Source organism: Podarcis liolepis (assembly GCF_965112155.1).
Source record: "Podarcis liolepis genome assembly, chromosome: 14".
Taxonomy (NCBI): Eukaryota; Metazoa; Chordata; class Lepidosauria; order Squamata; family Lacertidae; genus Podarcis; species Podarcis liolepis.
Genome location: NC_139569.1, coordinates 53,695,741 through 53,718,250, shown reverse-complemented (window position 1 = coordinate 53,718,250; position 22,510 = coordinate 53,695,741). Strand labels below are relative to the sequence as shown.

Genomic DNA, 22,510 nt, shown 5'->3' with positions numbered 1-22,510 from the left:
ATACAAGAGATGGGAGGAGGAGGAGGTCATGGAAAGAAGGTAATGAAAATGGAGAATTTGAAAATGATGGTTTTCTGTTTTCTTTTTCTTTTTCTGTTTTTGTCTTTTTTCTTTGTAATTTTGTCTTTTTTCTTTGTAATTTAAAAAAATTCTTTTTTCAATAAATATCATTATAAAAAAAAACAACAGTTTCAGGTTAAGAACAGACCTCCAGAACGAATTAAGTACTTAACCCGAGGTACCACTGTACTGAAAACAGAGCATTTTAGAGTCAGCTACTTGTCTCAATGGTTAAGTATAATTGTTTAATTCACACTGAAATGGAGAATGCCTGTGTGTATTTAACTAGAAGACTCCGTTAAAGCTAAAGAAGAGCAAAAGAGCTTGCTGAGCTGCTTGATGGGTTCATCACTAACTGTTATTGTTCTCTGATGAGGTGTTTAACTTTAGATCGAATGAGAGGTTGCTGAATTGCAAATCACCATCTTGGAAGGGTCGTAGCTGGAGTCTTTTTTTCTCAGGCTCTGTGGAAGCAGAGATATAATGAAGCTCTTCAGGATCACACAGCCTTAGGCTGCAATGGAGGCTGGAATCGGAGAGAGACCGAATTTTGATCACAGTCCTTTTTAAAGTTATTTCTAAGATAAGCACATGTATTATGGAATTATGTGGATGCATATTTGATGTTTTTGTTCTGTTTTGAAGAAAATTCTGCAAGTAAATAATAATAATAGCTAATGGGTTCAGACAATGTTTCCTTCCAAAAAAGAGTTAGTTTTATGCATTCATTTGTTTCAAGCTGCACAATATTAATGTTTGCAATTAAAATGTCAGTAGCAATAAGATCTGCCTTTATTGAGTTGTGATGTCAAGCAATGCCAAACAGGATACCAAATGCAGATAGATTATGCATATGTGCACAATTGCAGGTGGAAGATATTTTTCTTTATTTGTTATATTGCCCCTTATATGCTGACCCAAGGAGTCACTTTTAAAAACCCTTGTTTGTTCAAGGAAGCAATAATCCTTCGATAGAGCAGGTTCAACAGTTATTGAAATACAGTTGACGCCCCACTTATGCGGGGGTTGCGTTCTGGGGCCCCGCAAGCATAAGCGAAATGCACATAAGTGGGGAGCCCCCTGTGATACAGCTTCCCACCCAACAGCTGTTGTTGTGGGGGGTAGCGGAACAGCAGTGAGAACTCCCATTTTGGAGCCCTTGAAATCTTTTCTTTTTTACAGCTTTTAAAAACTTTATTTCTGGACTTTGGGCTCATTGACATCCTCTTCAGGCTCTGTGGAGGGTCTCTTCGCAAGCCTGTGGGATGTGAAACACATAGCAGTCAAGTACAACATTCCTAGAATGGACATGCTAGGAAATGCTTTGTACCAGCCAGGAGAAAACTTCTTGTTTTCTCCTGAGCTGGGACAAACTTCCTCTGCATGTGACCAGAGAGTAGGTGTGGCCTAATCTGGGCAAGAAGGAGCACACGTACTTCTCTTGTTCTCTTCTTCTCAGCTTTGTTTCTCTCTATATGTGAGCAGAAGTGACTGCCTGTTTGCAGTCACTTAGGAATTAACTCCCTTATGGGTTAGTTCCACATGTGTATATAGTTTTGTAACCTAAGTCTGCCTTCTGGGATCCAACTGTGAACTGAATGAATGTGAGTAAACTACTTTTATATTGACTTTAATAAGATTGTCGTGTCTATTCTTTTTAAGAGGGACAAGAAGGGATCTTACAAGGAATCTTATTTAGAGAGGCTCAGACGAGCCTGCAACAAGCTAACTGCTGTGCAAATTTAAAAAGGGGGAATGTTTAAACTCTGCTAAGATATAGAACTAGCTAACACAAGTTAGGAAGGATATCATTAAACAATATATCCTCTCTTGCCTCCCTGAACATTCCCACAAAGCCATGGGGACTTTTCAGCTCTCTTCTGTTATGTCAGCTTTATTGAATTATTAACAGACCCATTACGTCTGTTACCGGAGAAGGAAGGCGCGGGGGGGGGGGAGAGAAAGTTCCAGGGTTAAAAATTAGAGTGGTGCAAACAAAAATAGCCTTTAGTTTGCCTTTCAGTTTAGCTCACTTCTGGGACCTGGAGATCATGATGCAAGAAATAACTAACTCCTTCCCAAATGCGGTGTGGAATCCAAGGACTGCAAAGCTCTTGAACCCAGCCATGTAGGTATAACCTATTTTTCCATAAAGCACAATTGCTGAAAAATGCCGTAAGATGCCGTAAGATCCTTCCTTCCTTCCTTACTTCCTTCCTTCCTTCCTTCCTTCCTTCCTTTCCTGCATTGCTTAGTCATTGCAGCACAGCATGAACTTACGGGGGGGGGGGGGGAATCAAACACATACTTCAGAGCCAGGCCACAAAGAACAGGGAGGAATGTTAAATGGAAGCAGGCTTGCTCAGTGCTCTGCGTTTATTACCCCCTCCCCTCCCCTTACAAAAAATACAGTGTCTGTTGGCAGCAGGTGTCCCATTCCTGGCGATGTCTGGGTGGCATTCCATTTGGGATCTTGGGCCTGAGCTGGTTTTCAGCTGGATTTTGGCAGCATGGGAGAGCCTTTCCTCCAGTGTTAAGGCATGGAATATGGCGGCAGCGGCTGGCAACTGTTGTAGCTGGCAGGGAAAGCACGGAGTCCTCAGAGGCAGGTTTTACTCCAGCCGCATGATGGCATCAGGAGCCATCTGAGCAATCTCATTGCTGTGCCAGCCACTCCTTGAAAGCCCTGCCAGGCTGAGAGGGGGGAGTGAAGTGGGTTCAGGGTTGAAATGTAAAAAACAAAACAAAAAACAGGAAGGTGAGGGAACAGATAGGCTATTTTTCTACCACAGGCTGACATAATATCAGTTTGTGAAGAATTTATATTTCACACATGCACAATACTAGCTGCTGGAAACCACAGGAGAGAGGGCTGCTCTTGCTTGCAGGTTTCCCACAAGCATCTGGTTGGCCACTGAGAAAAGAGGAGACTGGACTAGATGGGGCCCTTTGGCTGGATCTAGCAGGCTATTCTTCTGCTCTCAGGTTCAAGAAGGTAGTTCCCTTTTCCTCCCCATTACAGAGACCAAAACAAAAACACCCACCCACACCCCGAAGTTAAACCTTGCCAGGAATTCCCTATTAAAATGCCATTTCTGGGCAGCCATCCTACATAAGAGGAAACCCACATACAGCTCCACAGACATATGGCTACACTTGCGCATTCAGACCATGTCTCACTCACAAGGGGTATTTTTAAAAATTGCACATTGCTGCAAATATGTGGAGAACTGAATTTAAGATTGCAAAATGAGAAAGTGAGGGAACTAACAGTCCAACTCCCATCATTCCTGCCCACTGGCTAGGACCAGCCACCCATGAGGCACGCTGTGGTGACTCCTCAGGTGACAGGATCCACATGGGTAGCTGATCCTGATGCAGAGGTTTACTTTCCCCTTGTTTCTGATCTGCCCTCATTCCTTCTTCCCGGGGGGGGGGGGGGCATTTTGTGGTTCGCCTCAGGTGCCAAAATGTCTTGGGCTGGTTCTGCCATTGGCTGGGGCTGGTGCTAGCTGGGTCCAAGAACATCAAACAGACATGAACCCCCCCCCCCAACCGACCCAATACCTACCAGGACCAGATTAACTGCCTTCTGCCCTCAGGTGGATGGAGGATCCTGTCTCACTGCCAGTGTTAAGTAAGACCCAACTACCCAATCCACTCAGTTTCAGGACCTGAAATGGGAACATGCCCCACAGAACTTGGCTGGAAAACTGCACTGCAAAATTTGGAAACTTTCTCAGGGTGGATGTGTTTTGGTTCACGTATTGTTTTGGAAAACACAATTTTGGCAGGTTCACTTTCAAAAGTGAACGTAATTTAATTTCTCCCTCCTCCCTTGTTGTAGTCCAACAATGTCCAGAGGGCTCCACATTCCCCACTAGATGACTCCACAGGAACCTCCATGGAAAAGCCCAGCTCTGCTTGGGACTTGTCTTGCAGCAAAGCGACAGCCTCCGGCAGTAGAAAAGCAAGATTGATGATAATGTGCTGGTCCAGGGGGGAGGTTACAATGGGGCGAGGTCCAGGACCTGAGTCGAGGGTCGGCAGGCAGTCCTCCACGGGCGAAGCGGGGTCCACAGCGAGGAGCCAGGCAAGGACAGGAACTCTGAGGGAACAGGACTGGGTGCTGGCCGAAACAGCTCTTCAACAACGTTGCTCCTGCAACCTGGGACCGGGCTGACTGGCCTTTATCATCTCTGAGGCCAGGGGCGGTCCCGGCCCCCAGGTGACACGCCTCTCCTGGCCTTAAGGCGAGCACTCCTCCTGGGAGAAACCAGATCCCTCCGCCTCTCTGCCCTGAGCCTCTGCAGCTCAGGAGAGGCTGGTGGCTTACTGGACCCAGGGGAAGACACACTTTCCCCTGACTGGGCTGGGAGAGGCGCACCTGTAGGCAATGCGTCCTCAATCGCCTCCGGAGTTGATTCACCTGGTGCCTGCTCCTGAGGCTCCGGCACAAGGTGCAGGTGCTTCAGGATCAAGGCCCTGCCCCAGCTCAGCCGGCCCTGGAGGCGGGGACTCCTGTGAAGGCTGGGATTCTTCCGGTTCAGCCTCTGAATCAGATTCCCAGGCCATCACAGATAAGGGGGAGGGAAGCAGACCTGATAAGGAAGAGACCAGGAGGAATACGGTCAGGCAGCAGAGCAGCTGGTGGAACCCCAATCTTCATGGGTCTTTTTTTTTTAAAAAAAAATGCCAATAGGAAACATCTCTTTGTGACCTGCATGACACTGGAAGGCCATCGCAAACTGCAGGGACACTGGTGACCCTTTCCCAGGAAGACTTGGGGGGAGGCCCATGGCCCAGTGGCAGAGCATCTGCTTTGTGCAAAGGCCACAAATTCAATCCCAGACACCTCAGAGAGATGTAGGAGCAGCTGGACATAGAGGATAGGGCTATCACCCCAGTCTCAGATAAGCCAGCAGGTGCAATGTTAACTAAGCCAGTTGCTATGGCAACAGCCCAGTGCCCTCTATAGATGATTAAGGGATATCAGCTCAGCAGTCTGGGCTCTTGAGCTCATTGGCCTGTCAGTGAGTCTCTCTGTGAGTCGGCGTCTGCGCTACGTCTTGAAGCTGGAGCAACAGGGAGACCACAGGAGGGGAGAGGGCTGCTCTTGTGCTCAAATCCCGCTTGCAGGTTTCCTTGGGGGCATCCGGTTGGCCACTGTGAGAACAGGAGGCTGGACCAGCTGGACCCCTCTGGCCGGATCCAGCAGATGCTCCGCTTTGGTTCTTAAGAGAAGGTCTCCAGAGCTGCATCTCTTATTGCTTCACTTTCTTTCACTAGCAGCAGCAGCAGCAGCAGCAGCAGCAGCAGGAAAATAGGCTTCCTCCTGCTTGCCTCTCCTTGCAAGCAAGAGGGGAGGGAAAGGATGTTTAATTCCCTGAGACTCAGTCAGAAAGGAAGAATGTGATCTGAAGGGAGGGAGCTGGAGGACAGGCAGACTCGGAACGTCTGGTTCCAACATGTGGCACAAACAAGTTGTTAAGCCCTCTTGCACAACAGCATGGAGTCTGTAAGCAAATCCAACACATTCCCACTTCCTAACCTGATGCCTCTGGGAAGCCTGTCAGGGCAACGGCCCTCTTCACCTGAGGTCCCCACAGACTGGTATCCAGAGCCTGCTCCCTCTGAGTAATGGAAGATTCAGGACAGATAAAAGGAAGTCCATCTGTGCACAGTGCAGAGTTAAACCATGGAACCCACTCCCACAAAATGCAGTAGAGGATTAGACAAATTCATGGAGATTTCTGAGTTGGGGTTGAACAAAATGACTCTCGGCTTCCCTTCCAATTCTATCTGGTTGGCCACTGTGGGATCAGGATGCTGGACTAGAAGGGTCCCCCTGGCCTGATCCAGCAGGCTCCTCTTAGGTGCTTATGTTATTTAAATCTGGAGGTAGCATTTAGCCACAATGACTAAATAATAAGGCCACTGATAGCCTTATTATTTACTTATTTGTACTCTGTATTAATTGTATCAACTATTAATCCCACTCTTAAGCCCCAAAATGCTCCCACAGCAACTTACATGTTGCTTTATTATAAATGGTCCTTACCCTCAGGCTTAATTTTAAAAACACACACACACAAGAAAAAAACACATCACAGAAGGAGGATAGAGAACAAATCACAGACTTTGGAGTTGGAAGGGACTTCCAAGGCTCATCTAGTCCAATCCCCTGTAGTGCAAGAATCTCAGCTAAAGAATTCCTGGCAGATGACCATCCAACCTCTCCTTAAAAACCTCTAGTGAAGGAGAGTTCTTCCTGATGTTTGGTCAGGAAGCCATCCTACTCTTCGGAGCAGCAGAAAACAAGCATGCCCCATCATCCATATGACAGCTGTTCAGATATTTGAAGGTGCCTATAATAGCACCTCCATGAATTTTTCTAATCTTTCCTTAAATGAAGTTGCTAAGTTCCCATGGTTGGGATTCTAGAGATTGCCCCCCCATTACCCTCACAAGTTGGCACCTCTAGTGAAGCAGCCACTGTCCCTCACATCCTCCGGCCTCTGGCCAGCCCTATAGCTTCAATCTGAGTTGTGGATATTTTTGGATATAGTATTTTTTGATATGGATTGAAACGAGAGTAGCAGAGGACTTTTAAAGAATGTTTAGAGAATGCTCCCCACTTTACATGCTTTCACTTTTGCACAGGGGGCCAGAAACGTAACCCCCACGTAAGCGGGAAGTTGCCTGTAGTCTATTGCCAGAGCAACACCTGCTCTTCTGCTCTTAGATGCCACCTCTGCAGGGAGCTAACCATGGTCCTGTTCTCCTGCAAACTACCCTGGACTCCATCAAAGCTTGTCCTCTGCAAACCCCAACCTGGAGCAGGTGTTGCTTGGTGAAATCGCAGCAGTGGTTGTCGTGTTGTAGTCAGGGGTAGGTGATGCTTCAGTGCTCTGCATCTCTCTCTCTCTCTCTTTCCAGGGTTAGCAGAGCTGGAATATATGGGGCAACTTGCATGCCCCTCCCGATGTTGCTGGATGTTGCTCCCATTGGCCCCGGCCACTGGTCACACTTGCTGGGGCTGTTGGAAGTTGTAGCTCAACAACACCAGAGGGCCACAAGTTCCACCTCTGTGAATGAAGCTTAGTGAATCTCAGCTCAAAATCCCAGCCATCGTGTCAGAAACTGGGTCTGATGATATGGAGGACAGGGAAGGGAACATAATCAGAGATGGCTGCCCACCTTCCAGCTGGCAGGGTTAAAATATGAGGTGGAGCTGTCAAGTTCCTCATAGCTACTTAGTTACGCAGCAGGTGAAGGGGACGTTGCCAGGGTCCTGCCCTGCTGCTGCTAGCAAAAATCCACTGAGAAATCCAACCCCCCCCCCCCGGAAACACACACTTCTGTAAGGGGCGCTATATTGGAAGACTGGTTGGATCAGGGCAGTAGAACTCTGGCCCTCCAGATATTATCATTAATGTCATCATCATTATTTATTAAATTTGTATACCGCCCTTCATCCGAAGATCACAGGGTGGTTCACAACATAAACATATGAAACAAAAACACAGAATACCCTGTATACCCATCGTGTTGTTGGACTCCCATCATTCCTGACCATTGCCCATGCTGGCTCAGACTTGAGGATCCTGGAGACCAACATCATCCTATACCAGGGATGGGGTGGGGGTTCAGATTGAGGGTCACACTGCCTTCTGGACAACTTTCCAGGGGCCACATGCCAGGCAAAAGTAGCAGAGCAACCCAGGAACATTTGTGAGGGATGATGGGTCTTGCATTGCAGCAACATCCAAAGAGCCATGGGCAGTGGCAGACCTCGGGGTCTCAAATTTCAGTGGTGCCGTGTGTGCGATGCCAAAATTTGGCACCCCGGCCTCTAGTCTTCCATTCTACATCATAATTGTGGCCCCATGAGATTCTGTGCCCAGTGCAACTGAACCTAAATATGCCTCTGCCAGAGGCTGCCCATCACTGTCTTGGAATCCAAAGTGTGCAATCAAAGTGTGCGAGACGATCTGAGGTTTGTTTGCTGGCTTAAGTGTCTAGTTCTCATGATTACAGAAGTTTGAAACTCTTCTTTCGGAATGGGCTAAATAATCTGAAACAGGAGCACAAGTAGAAGGAAGCTTGTTGTTCCAGAGGCCTCATGCGTCAGAGGTCTAGGCATAAGCACTGTGCCAGGGCTGTGTGGTATTTTGACTGGGACAGGAAATTCATGTTGCAGAACTGGTGCACATTGGGTCTGCCTGGTTTATGAAAATGACATGGAAATCACAATGCTGACATAAGAACATCGGTAAGCAAATTACTTGTTGCTTCTCTGCATTTTTCAGCAGCAGGAGTTACTGACTCAAGGCTTAAAACAACATTCTGGTACCGCGAGAAACTCTGGAGTAAGTCCAAGCCAGGCCTGGTTTCCTTTCTATGCTGTAATTTATTCTCAATATTTCCCTGAGAAAACAACGCTCACGCACCAGGCCAATCTATCAGCCAGCAAGTGTTGACAGTAACTAACTCCACTAACTTTGACATCCTCCCAATCAGCCAAGGAAAGGCGCCTGTCTGGAAGCAATTTATACCTACGGACATGGACATCCACCCCTCTTCTCAGAATCCTGTCTTGTAGGCACAATTGTGAAGTAGCTTTGAATAACAAGAGGTCACGCTCCACCCGTAGCTCTTTGCTCCTGTCGTTGCTCCCTTTCCTGCATTCACCCACTCCCACCCCACCTGCCCATGTGACTCGGACTTTCAACTTTTTGCAAATGAAAACAGGGACACTCCTTAACTTCGACATCATTGTTCCTGCAGCAAGGACCTGCTTCCCAATCCACTGCAGCGAGGAAGGTGAATCTCTGGTTCATCGGCTGGGTGTGACTGCAGGGCACCCCTATCTGGCTGGAGGCCTCCCATCACTGCTGCCAAATCCTTTCCGTTCTGAAATCTCTTCATGTCAAGTCCAGGCTTGCTAATCAAGGTTGACACAGACATACCTATCTGCCTCTGTTTCCCCTTTCCAAAGTATTTGCAAATATGTCCTCTTTCCCCCCACCCCTCTCTGCCCCTCCCACTTTCTTACTGACCACACCTGCTCAGAATCCACATTTGGGGAGGATTCAGATGCTGCAACAGCTTCTGCAAGGGTGAGAAAACACACACTTGAATATGCATGACTATGCTTGGTGAGCCACAGGAAATGCAAAAGGTGGTTACAGGAGTACCATCTCGCCTGGCAATAAAGCACATGCTCTGCATGCAGAGCCCCAGGTTCAATCATTTGCAGTTAGAACAGGGATGGCTAATCTGCAGCCTTCCAGTAACTGCTGAATTACAACTCCTGTCATCCCTGGTCATGCTGGCTGGGACTGATGGATTTGAGTCCAAGCACATCTGGATAGCGAACCTGTGACTCTCAAATCCATCAGCCCCAGGCACTGTCAAGGCCAAAGGCTCTCCGAGTTAGATGGCTCTCAAGTGGGACAGCTGGAAATGACCACTCTTTAATGAGAATATACGAAATGGCCTTATACCAAGTCAGGCCATTGGCCTATCTAGCTCAATATTGTCAACACTGATTGGCAGCAGCTCTCCAGGGTTTCTGACAGGAGGCATCCTGGAGATGCTGGAGATTGAACCTGGCACCTTGGACAGGCAAGGCAGACACTCCACCATGGAGCTACTGCCCTTATGGAGACCCTACCAATCAGAGTGCACAATACTGGGCCACAGGGACCAAAAGCCTTTCTCATTACAAGGCATTTCTGTATGACCAAGTGCCTCTTAGAAGCTGTAGAATGTGCATTGATGACATGGGGGCAGGGAGAGGCATGCATGGTGTTCGGCTGAAGCTCAGATCAGACTGTGTTTCTCCAGCTCATTTCATGCTCACAGGAACCCTGAAAAAGTTCACAGAATCATAGAATTATACAGAGTTGGAAGGGAATCCCTGTGCATCAATGTGCATGCTTTGATGTGGGTAGGGAACTTATCTGACACATGGGATTCTCCCCAGCCCCGCCCCCTTCTCTTAGCGCCCCCCCCCCCGCCTTCCTGCATGTATTGCATCTGGGAACTCCCATGTTGCCTCTTACTTCTTTGGGTGGAGGATAAAAGAGGAGTGTGTAGAAACCAGCCTCATGTTTCCTCTGCCCACTGTTGCCTTTGGCTCCGCCCACCCCTGAAATGTGGCCCTCGGGAGCTTGTCCAGAATGGGCTCAACATCCCGAGTTCAGGGAGTGCGTTATGATCTTCAAGATGTCAAGAGCGAGTCTCGTCCCCAGGCTATGAGCAAAGGCTCCTCAGCCAGGGCTTGTGCTGGTTGCATTTCCAGCCACAGGCTGGCAGCTCCTGGGAAGTGAGGGGGTACTGGGAAGCCTGAGTACAAAGAGTCAAATGGGATTCCCCCCTGTGCAGCCTCCCTCTGCCAAGGCAACGCAGCATGTCAACATGTCTGAACCTTTTTCAGACCATCCTTTGCCCCAGTTCACCATAAACAAAAGCTCCTGCACCCATTTTTAAAAACTAATTAATGACGATACAACGGACCCTTTGAATTTTGCCCCAAAATACACTTTAAGTAACAAACCAAGCAGAACATAAAAATTGTGGTTCCCAAGTATTGTTTTGATTTTAGAATACAAAAAATAATAATCCTGTAGTTATCTCTGTGGACAGTTTAGAAAAAAAATACAAAGGTCTGATACCTTGTGTGTTTGTGTGATTTCCCAAAAAGATCCATTCTGTTGCACCAAAATTTACATTCCAATCCCTCTGCCTTTAAAAAAACACTTATTTAAGCTCACCACAACCTATCTAGAAAGTACTGTTGTGATAAGCAGCAAACAACCCTGATCTCATTCACCAATTCAGTGGGGAACTGGGCACAATTAGGATGAGAAAACTCTAGAAGATCAAGCCTGAGAAGCAGCAGAAAACAAATAATAAACTCCAAGATGACAAAAGTTCTGTTTCCAATTCATCTACAAAACGTATTTTCTCACTTCCTCTGTAAACAATGCAGATTGGGAAGCCAGCAAACCCTGAGCAGAGGAAGACAGAATGGTGTGTTCGCTGGAATGCCGTTTTGCCTCTCCATTCAGTTCGGACGAAGAGAGAAGCTACAACATGGAGTTGGGTTGCTGGTGCTGCAAGCTTCCCTTTTTGATTGTGTGCATACTGAGGGGCCTTGAAGGCACCCAAGTCCACCTGGCAATGAGGCCTCCACCTCACCCTCCCATTCCTAAACCCCCTTAAAAGTGCAAGCCTGGCTGTATGGTAGGAAGGCACACTTCTCATGCCCAGATGTACTCTTGTCCAGGCACAGAGGAAAATGCAAGCCCAGCTCATCCTCCTGCCAGGCAAATGAGAGCCAGGAGGTACTAGAGGCTGTCATACATCCGCAAGGTCTTCTCCAGCTGCTGACTGACTCTCTGGTAGAAGATGATCTGTTGCTTGAGGTATGACTGCATCATCCTCTTGAAGTCCAAGATGCGCCTCTCGTGGAAATGGTTCATCTCCGCCTGCAAGGCAAAGCCCACCACGCGGCAGCGCTTGCGGATCCCGTCTGCCTCCTCCTGGTCCATCTTCCCCTCGTCGCTCATCCTCTGGCTCTCCTTCACCTTGGCAAAGGCACCTGCCCGGGGGGAGTGGGGCAGAGAGAGACAGCAGGCAAAGGCAACATCATTAGATGGAGGGAACCCCACTCATAATCCTCGGTTTCCCCTTTTAAAAGGCACCGTTTGCGTTGGATGTGATTTTATGAATGCACAGTTGTTTTAAACCAGTGGTTCCAACTTCATTTTGGGCGACCCCACCCCCACCCCTTTGGTTCATCCCCAGTGCCCCCTATCAAACCCTATAAAAGCATCATTCAGAATAGCAGTTTGCATGACCCACTAAGGAAGATATTCACACAGTAAAATTCAGACCAGTAACAATTAATTGCACATTTATTCAAAATCCAATTAAAGCTATTTAGTTTAATTAATTCAACAAAACTGATGAACACCCAGGCCCAAGGGAAACCTGAGGTTTACAGAAGCAGAAATGAGAACACAGTCTGAAAACAGTCCAATGAGGACTGAGCACGCTCAGTGGCTGCAGAATAAACTGGGTATTAATCCCTCTATCAGCGTTTCTCAAATTTGGGTCCCCAACTGTTGTTGGATGACAACTCTCATCATCTCCTACCACTGGTCCTGCTAGCTAGGGATGATGGGAGTTGTAGTCCAGCAACAGCTGGGGACCCAAGGTTGAGAAACATTGCAAGTGGATACCTGGCACATTTTTATCAGGGCCAATGAGAGCGGGGTGTGGGGACCTGGTACAATTTTCTGGTGCCTATCTGGCATGTTTTATGTAATTCTCAACAGAATATACTGTTAATGTCCAATGCTGTGAACCAAGCATTTTCAACTCTATACAGATATCTGATTCTGCACTTTGACAGTGTGACAGCCCAGACACATCTTACTATGCACAGTTGCATTTGTATGTTTTTCTAAGTGAACACTGTGCAAATGCAACAAACTTGTATAGCGCACATTGTGTTGTGTTACATGTACAAGTTTAACATTTAAAGTATAAGGTTTGTTTGACTACAATCATGGGGGTGTTGATATTATTGATATTAGTCATTAGGATCTTAATATTCTCAACAAGTACAAATATTATCATATCTATTCTTAACATAAAAATAAAATTGCACATTTATTTTATAGCCTTGTAAAAAAAATAAAAATTAGCCATTCCGCCCTTGCTGAGGGGCCCATTTTTTATTTTATTTTTTACTGGTGCCTAAACCTGCTCTCAGTCGTCCTGATTCTTATTTTACGCTAATGCAAACCATTTCAGTTCTACCTAACCATCTCAAATAAACTGTCTCACATTCCAAGGTAGTAATGATTACCACAATATTTACCATGGCCTTAACAGGTCAGGATTTCTTGTTGGCTTAAGTTAATTTTGGAACCAGAAGGTTGCAAAAAGACTGCTCTGTGTTCTGATCTTGCTTTGACTTCTTGACTTCCTTATATCTTCCTTAAAATCACTGTCCCCCTTCTCCAAGCTAAGCATGATGCAATCTAGTTCTTAAGTGTGGAAATAAATAATTAAAAGTGCAGTTTGACCTCAAGCAAGACAGACTGGGAAAGCCAGAGAGGGGCCACATTTGGATTGTCATATCAATAACCTTTGATATAAGCAAGCTTTGTGCATTTGCCCACGCAAGCAAAAAAGCCAGGAAGCTACAGTTAACTATAGTTTCCTGTTGCATCTAAACTAGAAAACTGTGGTTGATCTAAAGTTTACTAACAGTGGAATCCTATATGTGGTCTGCTCAAACATATCTTTTCTGTAAACTGCTTTTTTGTTTTTTTACAATCAAGCAGTTAATTAATTAATTAATCTGCTAGCTAGCTAGGAGAAGTGGGCTGAGCATGCCAATATATTTTCTAGTATTTCTTTAAGCACACACCGCCCAGAAATATCACCAGATATATGGAAATGGATGAAGCTCTTACAGGAAACATCTCTCATGCTCTCTTTTGGGGTATATTAAAGAAGCAGTTCCAGCGTGAGATAGGGAGATGGTTCTTTATTTTCTCAGATTACCATGACTTATAACTGGGGGGAGACTCAACCACCAAGCTTGGAAGGCTGGCTAACATCAATGCCACCTTATTGGTCTAAGACAGGGCCAAGAACAAGGCTGGCCCTACCATTAGACAGAATGAGAATCTGGGGGCCGTAGCCATCTCCATTTTCCCAGGGTCTCCTCAAGTGGCTTGCTCTGGGGCCCCTAAGCAAGTCTGCAACCCTCAGGTACAGTGGAAGATGTTGCCCCATAATCACAAATAAAATTTAACTGCTGGTCTCGTAAGAAGATGCATGCAGAAGGAGAGGAAGGCACTATCTTATCCTTTGCTTCAGGCAACAAAATGTCTTGGGCCAGCCCCCAAGTAAGCAAGAGGAATCCCGTTAGCCACTACGGACTTCAGCAGGACTCTCCTCGTGTTTGCAAGATTCTGAATCTATAAAGAATGAAGCCAAGAGTCCTCACTATCCAGCTGCCACCTCACGCTAATGCAAATGAAGAAATAACCCAGTTTTTGGCAATAAATAATTCAGATGGACTGCCTAATACACGAGGCAGGCACAGCGGACTGCCTTCTGCTCTCGCTGCTGCACAGTGGCCACCCTTCGGACTTACTCAGGCATAAAACCGCATCTTCTGGGCACAAAAAGAAGGGATAGCATTGGTGCAGAAACCAGGCCACCTGCTGTCATTTGCAACGTACTCCCCATCTATAATTGATTGGGTTTTGTACTTTCTCACTGCATGCACCCGTTCACATCTGCTTGCAAAACTTATGCCACTATTGCCATGGCATCTGCATTTGCACCAGCGAATTTATTCTGTCTCGAAATTATTGGTATTAGGTAGTTAGATTTTGAAGACTGCAAACCAGGTAACTGTGCAGCACGATCCTGAGTTTGATGGTACTTATTCCCAAGTACTTAACTCACAAATAAGAAAAGATTGCCATCTTATGATGCAGTCTTGTGGATGCCCCACCTTGTCCACTCGCCTGTTCTCACAGGGGCCAGCCAGATGCCTCCGAAGGAAACCCGCAAGCGGGATCTGAGCACCAGAGCAACTCTCCCCTCCTGCGGCTTCCAGCACCTGGGGTTCAGAAGCCTGTCTGCCTTCCATTGTGGAGGCACAGCAAAGCCACCAAGCCTTCAATTAGGTTTAACTGTGGAGAGAATGGGGCTTGCAGAGTGATCCTTGGTGTGGGAACAGGAGTGCCAGGAGGACGTCCTTATTTTCTTCCGTGGAGGATGTTCTGCCCAATCTTGGCTGCCCTTCAGTCTCATTTGGGGCAACACCCTTCCTGACCTGGTTAAAAATTCTTGGGCATTAGGCTCTCCTCTCCAGCTACTTTCTTCAGCCAAATCTTCTCTGGATTGAATCTTGCCTGTCTTTATTCCAACTCTTGTTATCTTCACAGGGACTTGGGGTTTTTTCAGTGAACAGAAAGCAGATAATCAGAACAATTCCAAATTAATCCAGCCCCCAAATCCCTACGTAGACAAGCTTAATTTGCTCCTCAAATCCTTCCTCTGCCAGTCTGAAGGAGAACAAAATGAAACTATTCCAAAAATAAGCAGCTAAATGTCAAAAATAAGTGTCTAGACAAAAAGATTCAGCAAGATTCTGCATACTCTCGACGCTTCCCATGTGCCAACAGAATGTTGCCTCACTTCAGGAAACCATGACTTTTCCTGCCTCCTGGTCTTTCCTGAGTATAGGACTTTGGGGCAGGCCCCTGCCCCAGGTGGCAGCAGGGGTAGAAAAGCCCCCACAGAGGCAGCAGGGCTGGGACATAATACAGATCACAGTTGAAAAGCCACCATCTAAGTTCATTGGGCTGCATCCAATGCTAGTTGTACTTAGAATAGGCCCATTGGCATAAATGGGTATCATGATCTAAGGTATTTGGATACACCCCATCAAACCCAGAGCTTAAGCTTACCCAATTGCACCATTGTAAAAGCAATGATCCTACCCCTAACCCTTACCTGGGAGTAAGACCGATCCAGCTCCTAACAGTCAGGGTTGGGGAGCCTCTCCTTGGCTGGCTGGCCTCCTGTCTGGGATGCTGCAGTTGCAGGATTCCTGCATTGAAGAAAGGGGCCAGACTGGATGGCCACTAGGATACCCTCTACCTCTATTAATTCTATTAAATCACCAGCATGTCACTGTTTACATTAGCAAGATGCCAAGAGAATATGTGGTTGGAAATACCCACGTCCTGCCCTTCTTTACAAACTGTCAACCTCAGATGGGTGGGGAACTGCTTCAGATGTTGCTGGACCAGAATTCCCATCCTCCCTGCCCACTAAGCATGCTGGCTTGGGCTGATGGGAGGCCAGAACCATCTGGAAGGCCAGAGGTTCCCCAGCCCTGTCCTAGGAGAAGAATGGCAGAGAAGAGAAGATGATATAGAAGAGGTCTGAAATAGAATCCTGCAATACCCCAAAAGCCCACTGAACACATAGGCTTGCTCTCCCAGGGGTGGTGAATTCTCCCACCCTCACTGGCTCCAGGGAGTGGGAGCGGGCTGGGAAAGGGCCTTCTCTGTGGTGGCCCCTGAACTGTGGGACCCACAGAAGTGAGTCTGGTGCCTTCACAGTGACAGATTCTGGAGGATGCTGCAGACGGCTTCTCACCCTGGCCTTGGGCACCTGAGGACAGGCCTTACTTTTATGGCTTCAAGTTGTTCTTTTAAACTGTTTTAATAATAATAAATTAAAAAATTGTCCAGCAGTACCTTAGAGACCAACTAAGTTTGTTCTGGGTAAAAGCTTTCGTGTGCATGCACACTTCTTGAGGTACACTGAAACAGAAGTCACCAGACAGCGTATGGAAATGCCGTTTACCTTCCCACCGGAGCAGTACCTATTTATCTACTTGCACTTTGACGTGCTTTCAAACTGCTAGGAGCTGGGACTGAACAACAGGAGCTCACTCCATTGCGGGGATTCGAACTGCTGACCTTCTGATCAGCAAGCCCTAGGCTCTATGGTTTAGACCACAGTGCCACCCATGTTTAGTTGTTGTTGTTTAGTCGTTTAGTCGTGTCCGACTCTTCGTGACCCCATGGACCAGAGCACACCAGGCACTCCTGTCTTCCACTGCCTCCCGCAGTTTGGTCAGACTCATGTTTGTAGCTTCGAGAACACTGTCCAACCATCTCGTCTTCTGTCGTCCCCTTCTCCTTGTGCCCTCAATCTTTCCCAACATCAGGGTCTTTTCCAGGGAGTCTTCTCTTCTCATGAGGTGGCCAAAGTCTTGGAGCCTCAGCTTCATGATCTGTCCTTCCAGTGAGCACTCAGGGCTGATTTCCTTAAGAATGGATACGTTTGATCTTCTTGCAGTCCATGGGACTCTCAAGAGTCTCCTCCAGCACCATAATTCAAAAGCATCAATTCTTTGGCGATCAGCCTTCTTCATGGTCCATGTTTAGTAATAAGTTGTAATTCAGTAACTTCTCTTTCAAGTCTATTTCTGAAATTATTTTATAATAAGACAGCTGCTTTGAGTTCCTGTATTGATTGTCCTGGGAGGTTGAAGTGTTCTCCTACTGGCTTCTCTGTCTTGTGATTCCTGATGTCAGATTTGGCGTGGGTTTGGCCTGTTTGTCCAATAGGACGCTGTAGGGCGTGCTGGCATTTGGTGGCATACACAATGTTGGAAGATGAGCAAGTAAATAGTCCTGAGATGGTATGTTTGATGTTGTTGGGTCCAGTAATGGTGTTGTCTGGGTTTATGTGGCAGCAAAGTTGGCATCTAGGTTTATTGCAGGTTCTGGTACCAGTGTCCATGTTAAGCCTGGTTGCTGTATTATTGTGGGTGAGGAGTTGTTTAAGATTGGGTGGCTGTCTGTAGGCAATGAAAGGTCTTTCCTCCCAGAGCTTGAGAAAAAGAACTGTTGTTGTCTAGGAGAGGTTGCAAATCTCTGATGATGAGTTGAACTGTTTTAACCTGGGAGCTGTATATGATAACTAGTGGTGTTCTGTTATTTTCTCTTTTGGGTCTGTCTTGCAGCGAGTTCTCTCTAGCTTTCAGTCTGGCTTTTTTTTATCTGTTCAACAAACCTGTTCGACTTCATCAGACGGGTATTTTAGTTCCAAAAAGGTTTGCTGTAGATCTCTTAGGTGAGAATCCGTGTCTGTAGAGTTGGAACAGATGCAGCTGTATCATAGAGCCTGGCTATATACAATTGATTGTTTGGTATGTTTGGGATGGTAGCTGGAAGCATGTAGATATGTTTGTCGGTCAGTTGGTTTTCAGTATAAGGTGATGTCTATGCACCCATCCTGTATTTTTATAGTAGTGTCCAGAAAATATATTTCTTGCATAGATCAGGTCACTGAATGTCTGGTGGAAGGTGTCCAGGGTCTGCTGGCCATGTGTCCAGATAAAAAAAAAATTGTCAATGTATCATAGGTACAAGAGAGGTTTGAGTGGGTAGGAGTTTAGGAAGCGTTGTTCCAAATCTGCCATGAAGATGTTGGCATACTGGGGGGCCATGCGGGTGCCCATTGCTGTGCCGCTGATCTGGAGGAACAGGTCATCTCCAAATTTGAAGTGGTTGTGGGTGAGGACAAAATGGCAGAGTTTGGTAGCAAAGTCCACTGTGATTTTATCTGAAATGGTGTTCCTGTTTTTAATATTGTGTTTTAATGCTGCAGCAGACCCTGGGCAGTAGGGTGAAGGGCAGGTGATAAGTGAATACTGTAATTATAATAAAATATGGCGTAGTGAAGTTAGGAACTTTCAGTAGGCAAACTTTGGTCAAGCTGAAGAAAAGCACTGTGGGAAAACCAAAGGCCAAATGATTTATGGGAAATATACGTCTGTTGCTTTGAAACTGTAGACTAACTGGCTCTGGGAGTGTGAATACTTATCTCATGCATCTGCAGGAAGGAAAACTTCCAGTTGATTAGTGGTGATTTAACACCTGGTTACTAAGAGCTGTCCCTGTGTGAATAAGGGCTATCAAGCCTCATTACAGGAGAAAGGAGGATCTGCTGTGTTTCTGAGAAGTTTGGGAGCAACACTTTGATCCCGAGATTTTGAGTACAAACAAGCTTCAGCTGTCACAAGCTGAGTTATTATCCCACTCGGTGACCATTGGTAAATTTTGAATTAATTAGAAATTCTGATTGGTCCTTGGGGGTCTGATTACACGTGGGGTTTTAAGGATAAAAACCTTAGGAAAGGAGCAGGCAAGCAGGCAACATCCATCCGCCCTTCTGCCAGATTCACCACCTTGTCGGCAGTCGTCATTCATATGTGTGTTCTTTGTGATGAAGAATTCCTGTTGTCTTCTTGAGATGCGGATTCAGCCGAGAACTTTACGAACTGTCTTAACTTTTCTTGTGTTCTCGTTTTGTAAGTACCATATTTTTCGCTCTATAGTGCGCACCTGACCATAGGGCACACCTAGTTTTCAGAGGGGGAAATCAAGGGGGGAAATATGATTCCGCCCCCCCCCCCCAGCTCTGGGAGCAGCAGACAGGCTGAACGCAGCCTGTGCAATTCTCCCAGACCTTCTCCCTGCTATTGCAGGAGGTGGGGGAATTCCCGCATCTCCCGCAAAAGCCCACAGGAAGGAGAAGGGACTGACTCGGCCAGTCAGTCCCTTCTCCCTCCTTGGGGAAAAGCCCCCAAGAGTGGCGCGCTCTTTAAAGGCTGCACGGCTCCTGCGGGCTTTTCTGAGAGGTGGGGGAAATCCCCCACCTCGTAGAAAAGCCCACAGAAGCCGCACAGCCTTTAAAGAGCGTGTGGCTTCTGCTTGCTTTTGCGGGAAGTGGGGGAATTCCCCCATCTCCCGCAAAAGCCCACAGGAGCCACGCACCCTTTAAAGAGCGTGCGGCTCCTGTGGGCTTTTTGACCGAGTGCTGCGTTCCCCCACCGCCAGCCTCCAAACCAGGTCCGGGAGCAGCGCGAAGGCGTCGCACGCCTTCCCGCTGCCCCCTGAGCCTGTGGGGCTGGCGGTGGGGGGAAGCGCTGCTTTCCCCCACCGCCAGCCTTTAAACCAGGTTGAGGAGTAGCGCGAAGCCGTCACGCGCCTTCCCGCTGCCCCCCGAGCCTGTGGGGCTGGCGGTGGGGGGAAGCACTGCTTTCCCCCACCGCCAGCCTCAAAGACCAGACTCTCCTGGCTTCAGCAAAAGCAACGCGAAGCCTCCGGAGCGCAGGCTTTGGAGGCTTCGCATTGCTATCGCTGAAGCCAGGGAGCCTGCTTTCGCTCCATAGGACGCACACATTTCCCCTTCATTTTTGAAGGGGAAAAAGTGCGTCCTATAGAGCGAAAAATACGGTACGTTTAGCTAGCGATGCTTTACAATGTTATTTTCTTGTCTGAACCACATAAGAGATGTGCCTACTTTTAAGTATGTTTAATCTTGCTTTTTAAATAACTTTTAAAAAAGGATTTTCCTATTTTGTTCTGTGTGCCTTTCTGGGGAAAGTTTGAATCCAAAGTCTGACCACTTAGCCTCCTACTGAACCTGTTGAATTTCTGCCTGTGATTTGTGGTAAAGCAATGCAGGGTGGGGGCAGCCGGTAACAAGGAAGAGTAACCTTCTCCCTTGGGTTAATCTTCTGGGCTATCCCCGGAGAAGGGAGTGGTGGCAGCAACTACCCCTTCTGTTGTGTTTTGTCCTGAAAAAGTAAATGCTGTGGCACCACCTTCCCTCTCCTAGCCGGCTCCCGCTGGATTGTAGGACAGGTGGGGAAGGTGGGTGTGGCCCAGCATTACTACAGATGGGATGCACTGTAATGCTGACCTTATTCACCATCTGCCATTCATTTCCTCCCAAGGAAGACAGCAAGAGCATTTGCCTTTTGGGAAGGCAGGCCAGGCATATGCCCACATAAGACACCAGAGGGTGGGAAGGGGCCTCTCTGTCTACTGCCCCCCCCCCCCACTTTTAAACCATGTGCTGAGAAGCTGCTGGGACTCACTGCTTTCCTGCTGTCCTTTCCCTTTCCTCCTGGCACTTGTGTGCAAGTAAACAGGATCTTGCTTCCCTAGGAGTTCATGTCCTCCCTCACTGCTGACCGGAGGTTATATAATCCATTGTGGCAGCCCAGGAAGCAGTTATGGAGCTGGCCTCGTGACACCCCCCACCCCCACCCTGCTTACGATTCCTGCCTTTCTTCAGCAGAAAAAGAACATCTTACAGAACAGGAAGCAGAGTTTGGGTCAAGCTGCAGAGACCTCGAGATGCTGCTGCACCACAGCTCCCATCATCCCTGACAGTTGGCCATGCTGGCCTGAGTTCATGGGAGTTGTAGCACACCGACACTTGGAGGGGCCCTCTGCTCCCTCCCCCTGCACTCACACAGCCGCAAAGGTTTCACTGATGGCCATGGCGGGGCGGGAGGATTTCTAAAACTGCTGGGGTTTGGTCTGGATGACCCCTTGGCTACCTTTCACAGTGGGGACGCAGGTTTCTGGGCAGGAGTTGATCACGGTGAGGGTTTGCCTTGCTCTTAGCACGTTTCTCCCTTTCGTCCCGAGTTTGCATGTCTTCAATGTCCATGACACTTTTGGTGAAGGCTGTTCTCCAATTGGAGTGGCAGCTGTATATAATACAACTCGGCAGCTGTATCCATGACTGAGCAGCCCTATTTAGGATCCACTCTGCTCACCCTGAAAAGGGGGAGGAGCTAGAAAAGGTGCCCTAAACATAGTCTGCCTCCCTTTTTCCCTGACTGGATTACCACGCCCAGTGGGGTCAGCAGTGGTTGTAAAAGACAATTGAACTTTGGAACATGAAATATACGGACTGTGTTAGATAACTCTCACAATAAAGTAGGTTCCGTGATGTGATGTAGATTTCCCAGAACATTTTGACTTTAAACTTTCCAGAAGAGAATCCTATGCAAACTAGGGAGATTTGCATAGGGAATTTTTCCAGTGCCCTAGAGTGATCTAAATTCAGCATGTTTATTTTGTCTCCCGTAAGCAAAGCTCAGAAGTTCAAAACTGCCAAACTGGATTTGAACTGCTGTGAGCAAAATGGATTTGTGGGAAATGCAGCGCACCAATAAATGGGCTGTGGTTATGATCCTAGGCCACCTTTTCAAACCCACCTGGCACGGATCACCACCCACCTCGCTTTTCAGTGGGAAACAAGGCAGCTCTTGCCTCTGAGCTCAAACATGACTTCTCCTTTTCCCCTGCCCTGATTCACGGGAGTGTCAGCCTACTCCAAACCCCACCTTCAATCCACAGGTGTGGTTTAGATTCCATGTGTGTGTCACCTTAGTGAGGCATGCAAACAGGAGAGACGCCCACATTGTCTGCAATTCTCTCCTTCTCTGCTCCCACCAGCCATAAGGAAGAGATGGAATCTGCTGCCACAAGGTGCAGTGACAGCTGCCGGCATTTTGGCAATGCTCTCCAAAGGGAGCCTCGTTTCCTGGACTTTTAAAGTCAGCTTTATTGAGAGTTTTCCACACAAAGTACAATAAAGAGAACTCTGAGCCAAGAAAATAAATAGAAGAGAAGCAAGAGAGAAGAATAAAGTAACAGAAAAAGAAGAGAAGAAAGAAGCTCAAGGTCCTCTGCCATAATGGTATCTTGACCCTCATTCCACACACACAAGAGGGAGCTCTCCCCCCCTTCCGCCAGCCTCCTGCCTGGGAGATCCTCTGCACACTTCCTGTCATGCAAGGCCCCTCATCTTCCACCCACCACCTTCTGGGGTGTCTCTTCATTAGTCCAAGAAAGAAAATGCCAAAAAGCAAAGCATAAATATATATATATATAAGTAACATAGACCAAGCAAAGATTAAAGACCACAGAAAGGCAAGAGAAAAAAGCAAGAAAAAACAAAAATGAAAAGAGTGCACTCAGGTTATCTGTCTGCCAATTGTATCTATAACAATTAG

General features: G+C 47.3%; 1 protein-coding gene across 4 annotated transcripts in view; it reads right to left on the bottom strand.

The window, feature by feature from the left end:
• Window positions 1-830: 830 nt before the first annotated feature.
• SNX33 (sorting nexin 33) overlaps window positions 831-22,510 on the bottom strand; it is a 55,796-nt gene continuing 34,116 nt past the window's right edge. Inside the window, exons 2-3 of one of the 4 annotated variants that reach the window (XM_083475791.1) lie at window positions 15,622-15,718; window positions 10,587-11,671 (exon numbers count right to left, since the gene is read on the bottom strand). In XM_083475791.1, the coding sequence (XP_083331917.1) occupies window positions 11,428-11,671; window positions 15,622-15,718 (341 nt within the window). In that variant the 3' untranslated portion in view covers window positions 10,587-11,427. Of the gene's footprint in view, window positions 4,662-10,586; window positions 11,672-15,621; window positions 15,719-19,063; window positions 19,231-22,510 lie in introns of those variants that run through there. The other 3 variants (XM_083475795.1, XM_083475792.1, XR_014519221.1) reach the window with 3 other exon arrangements.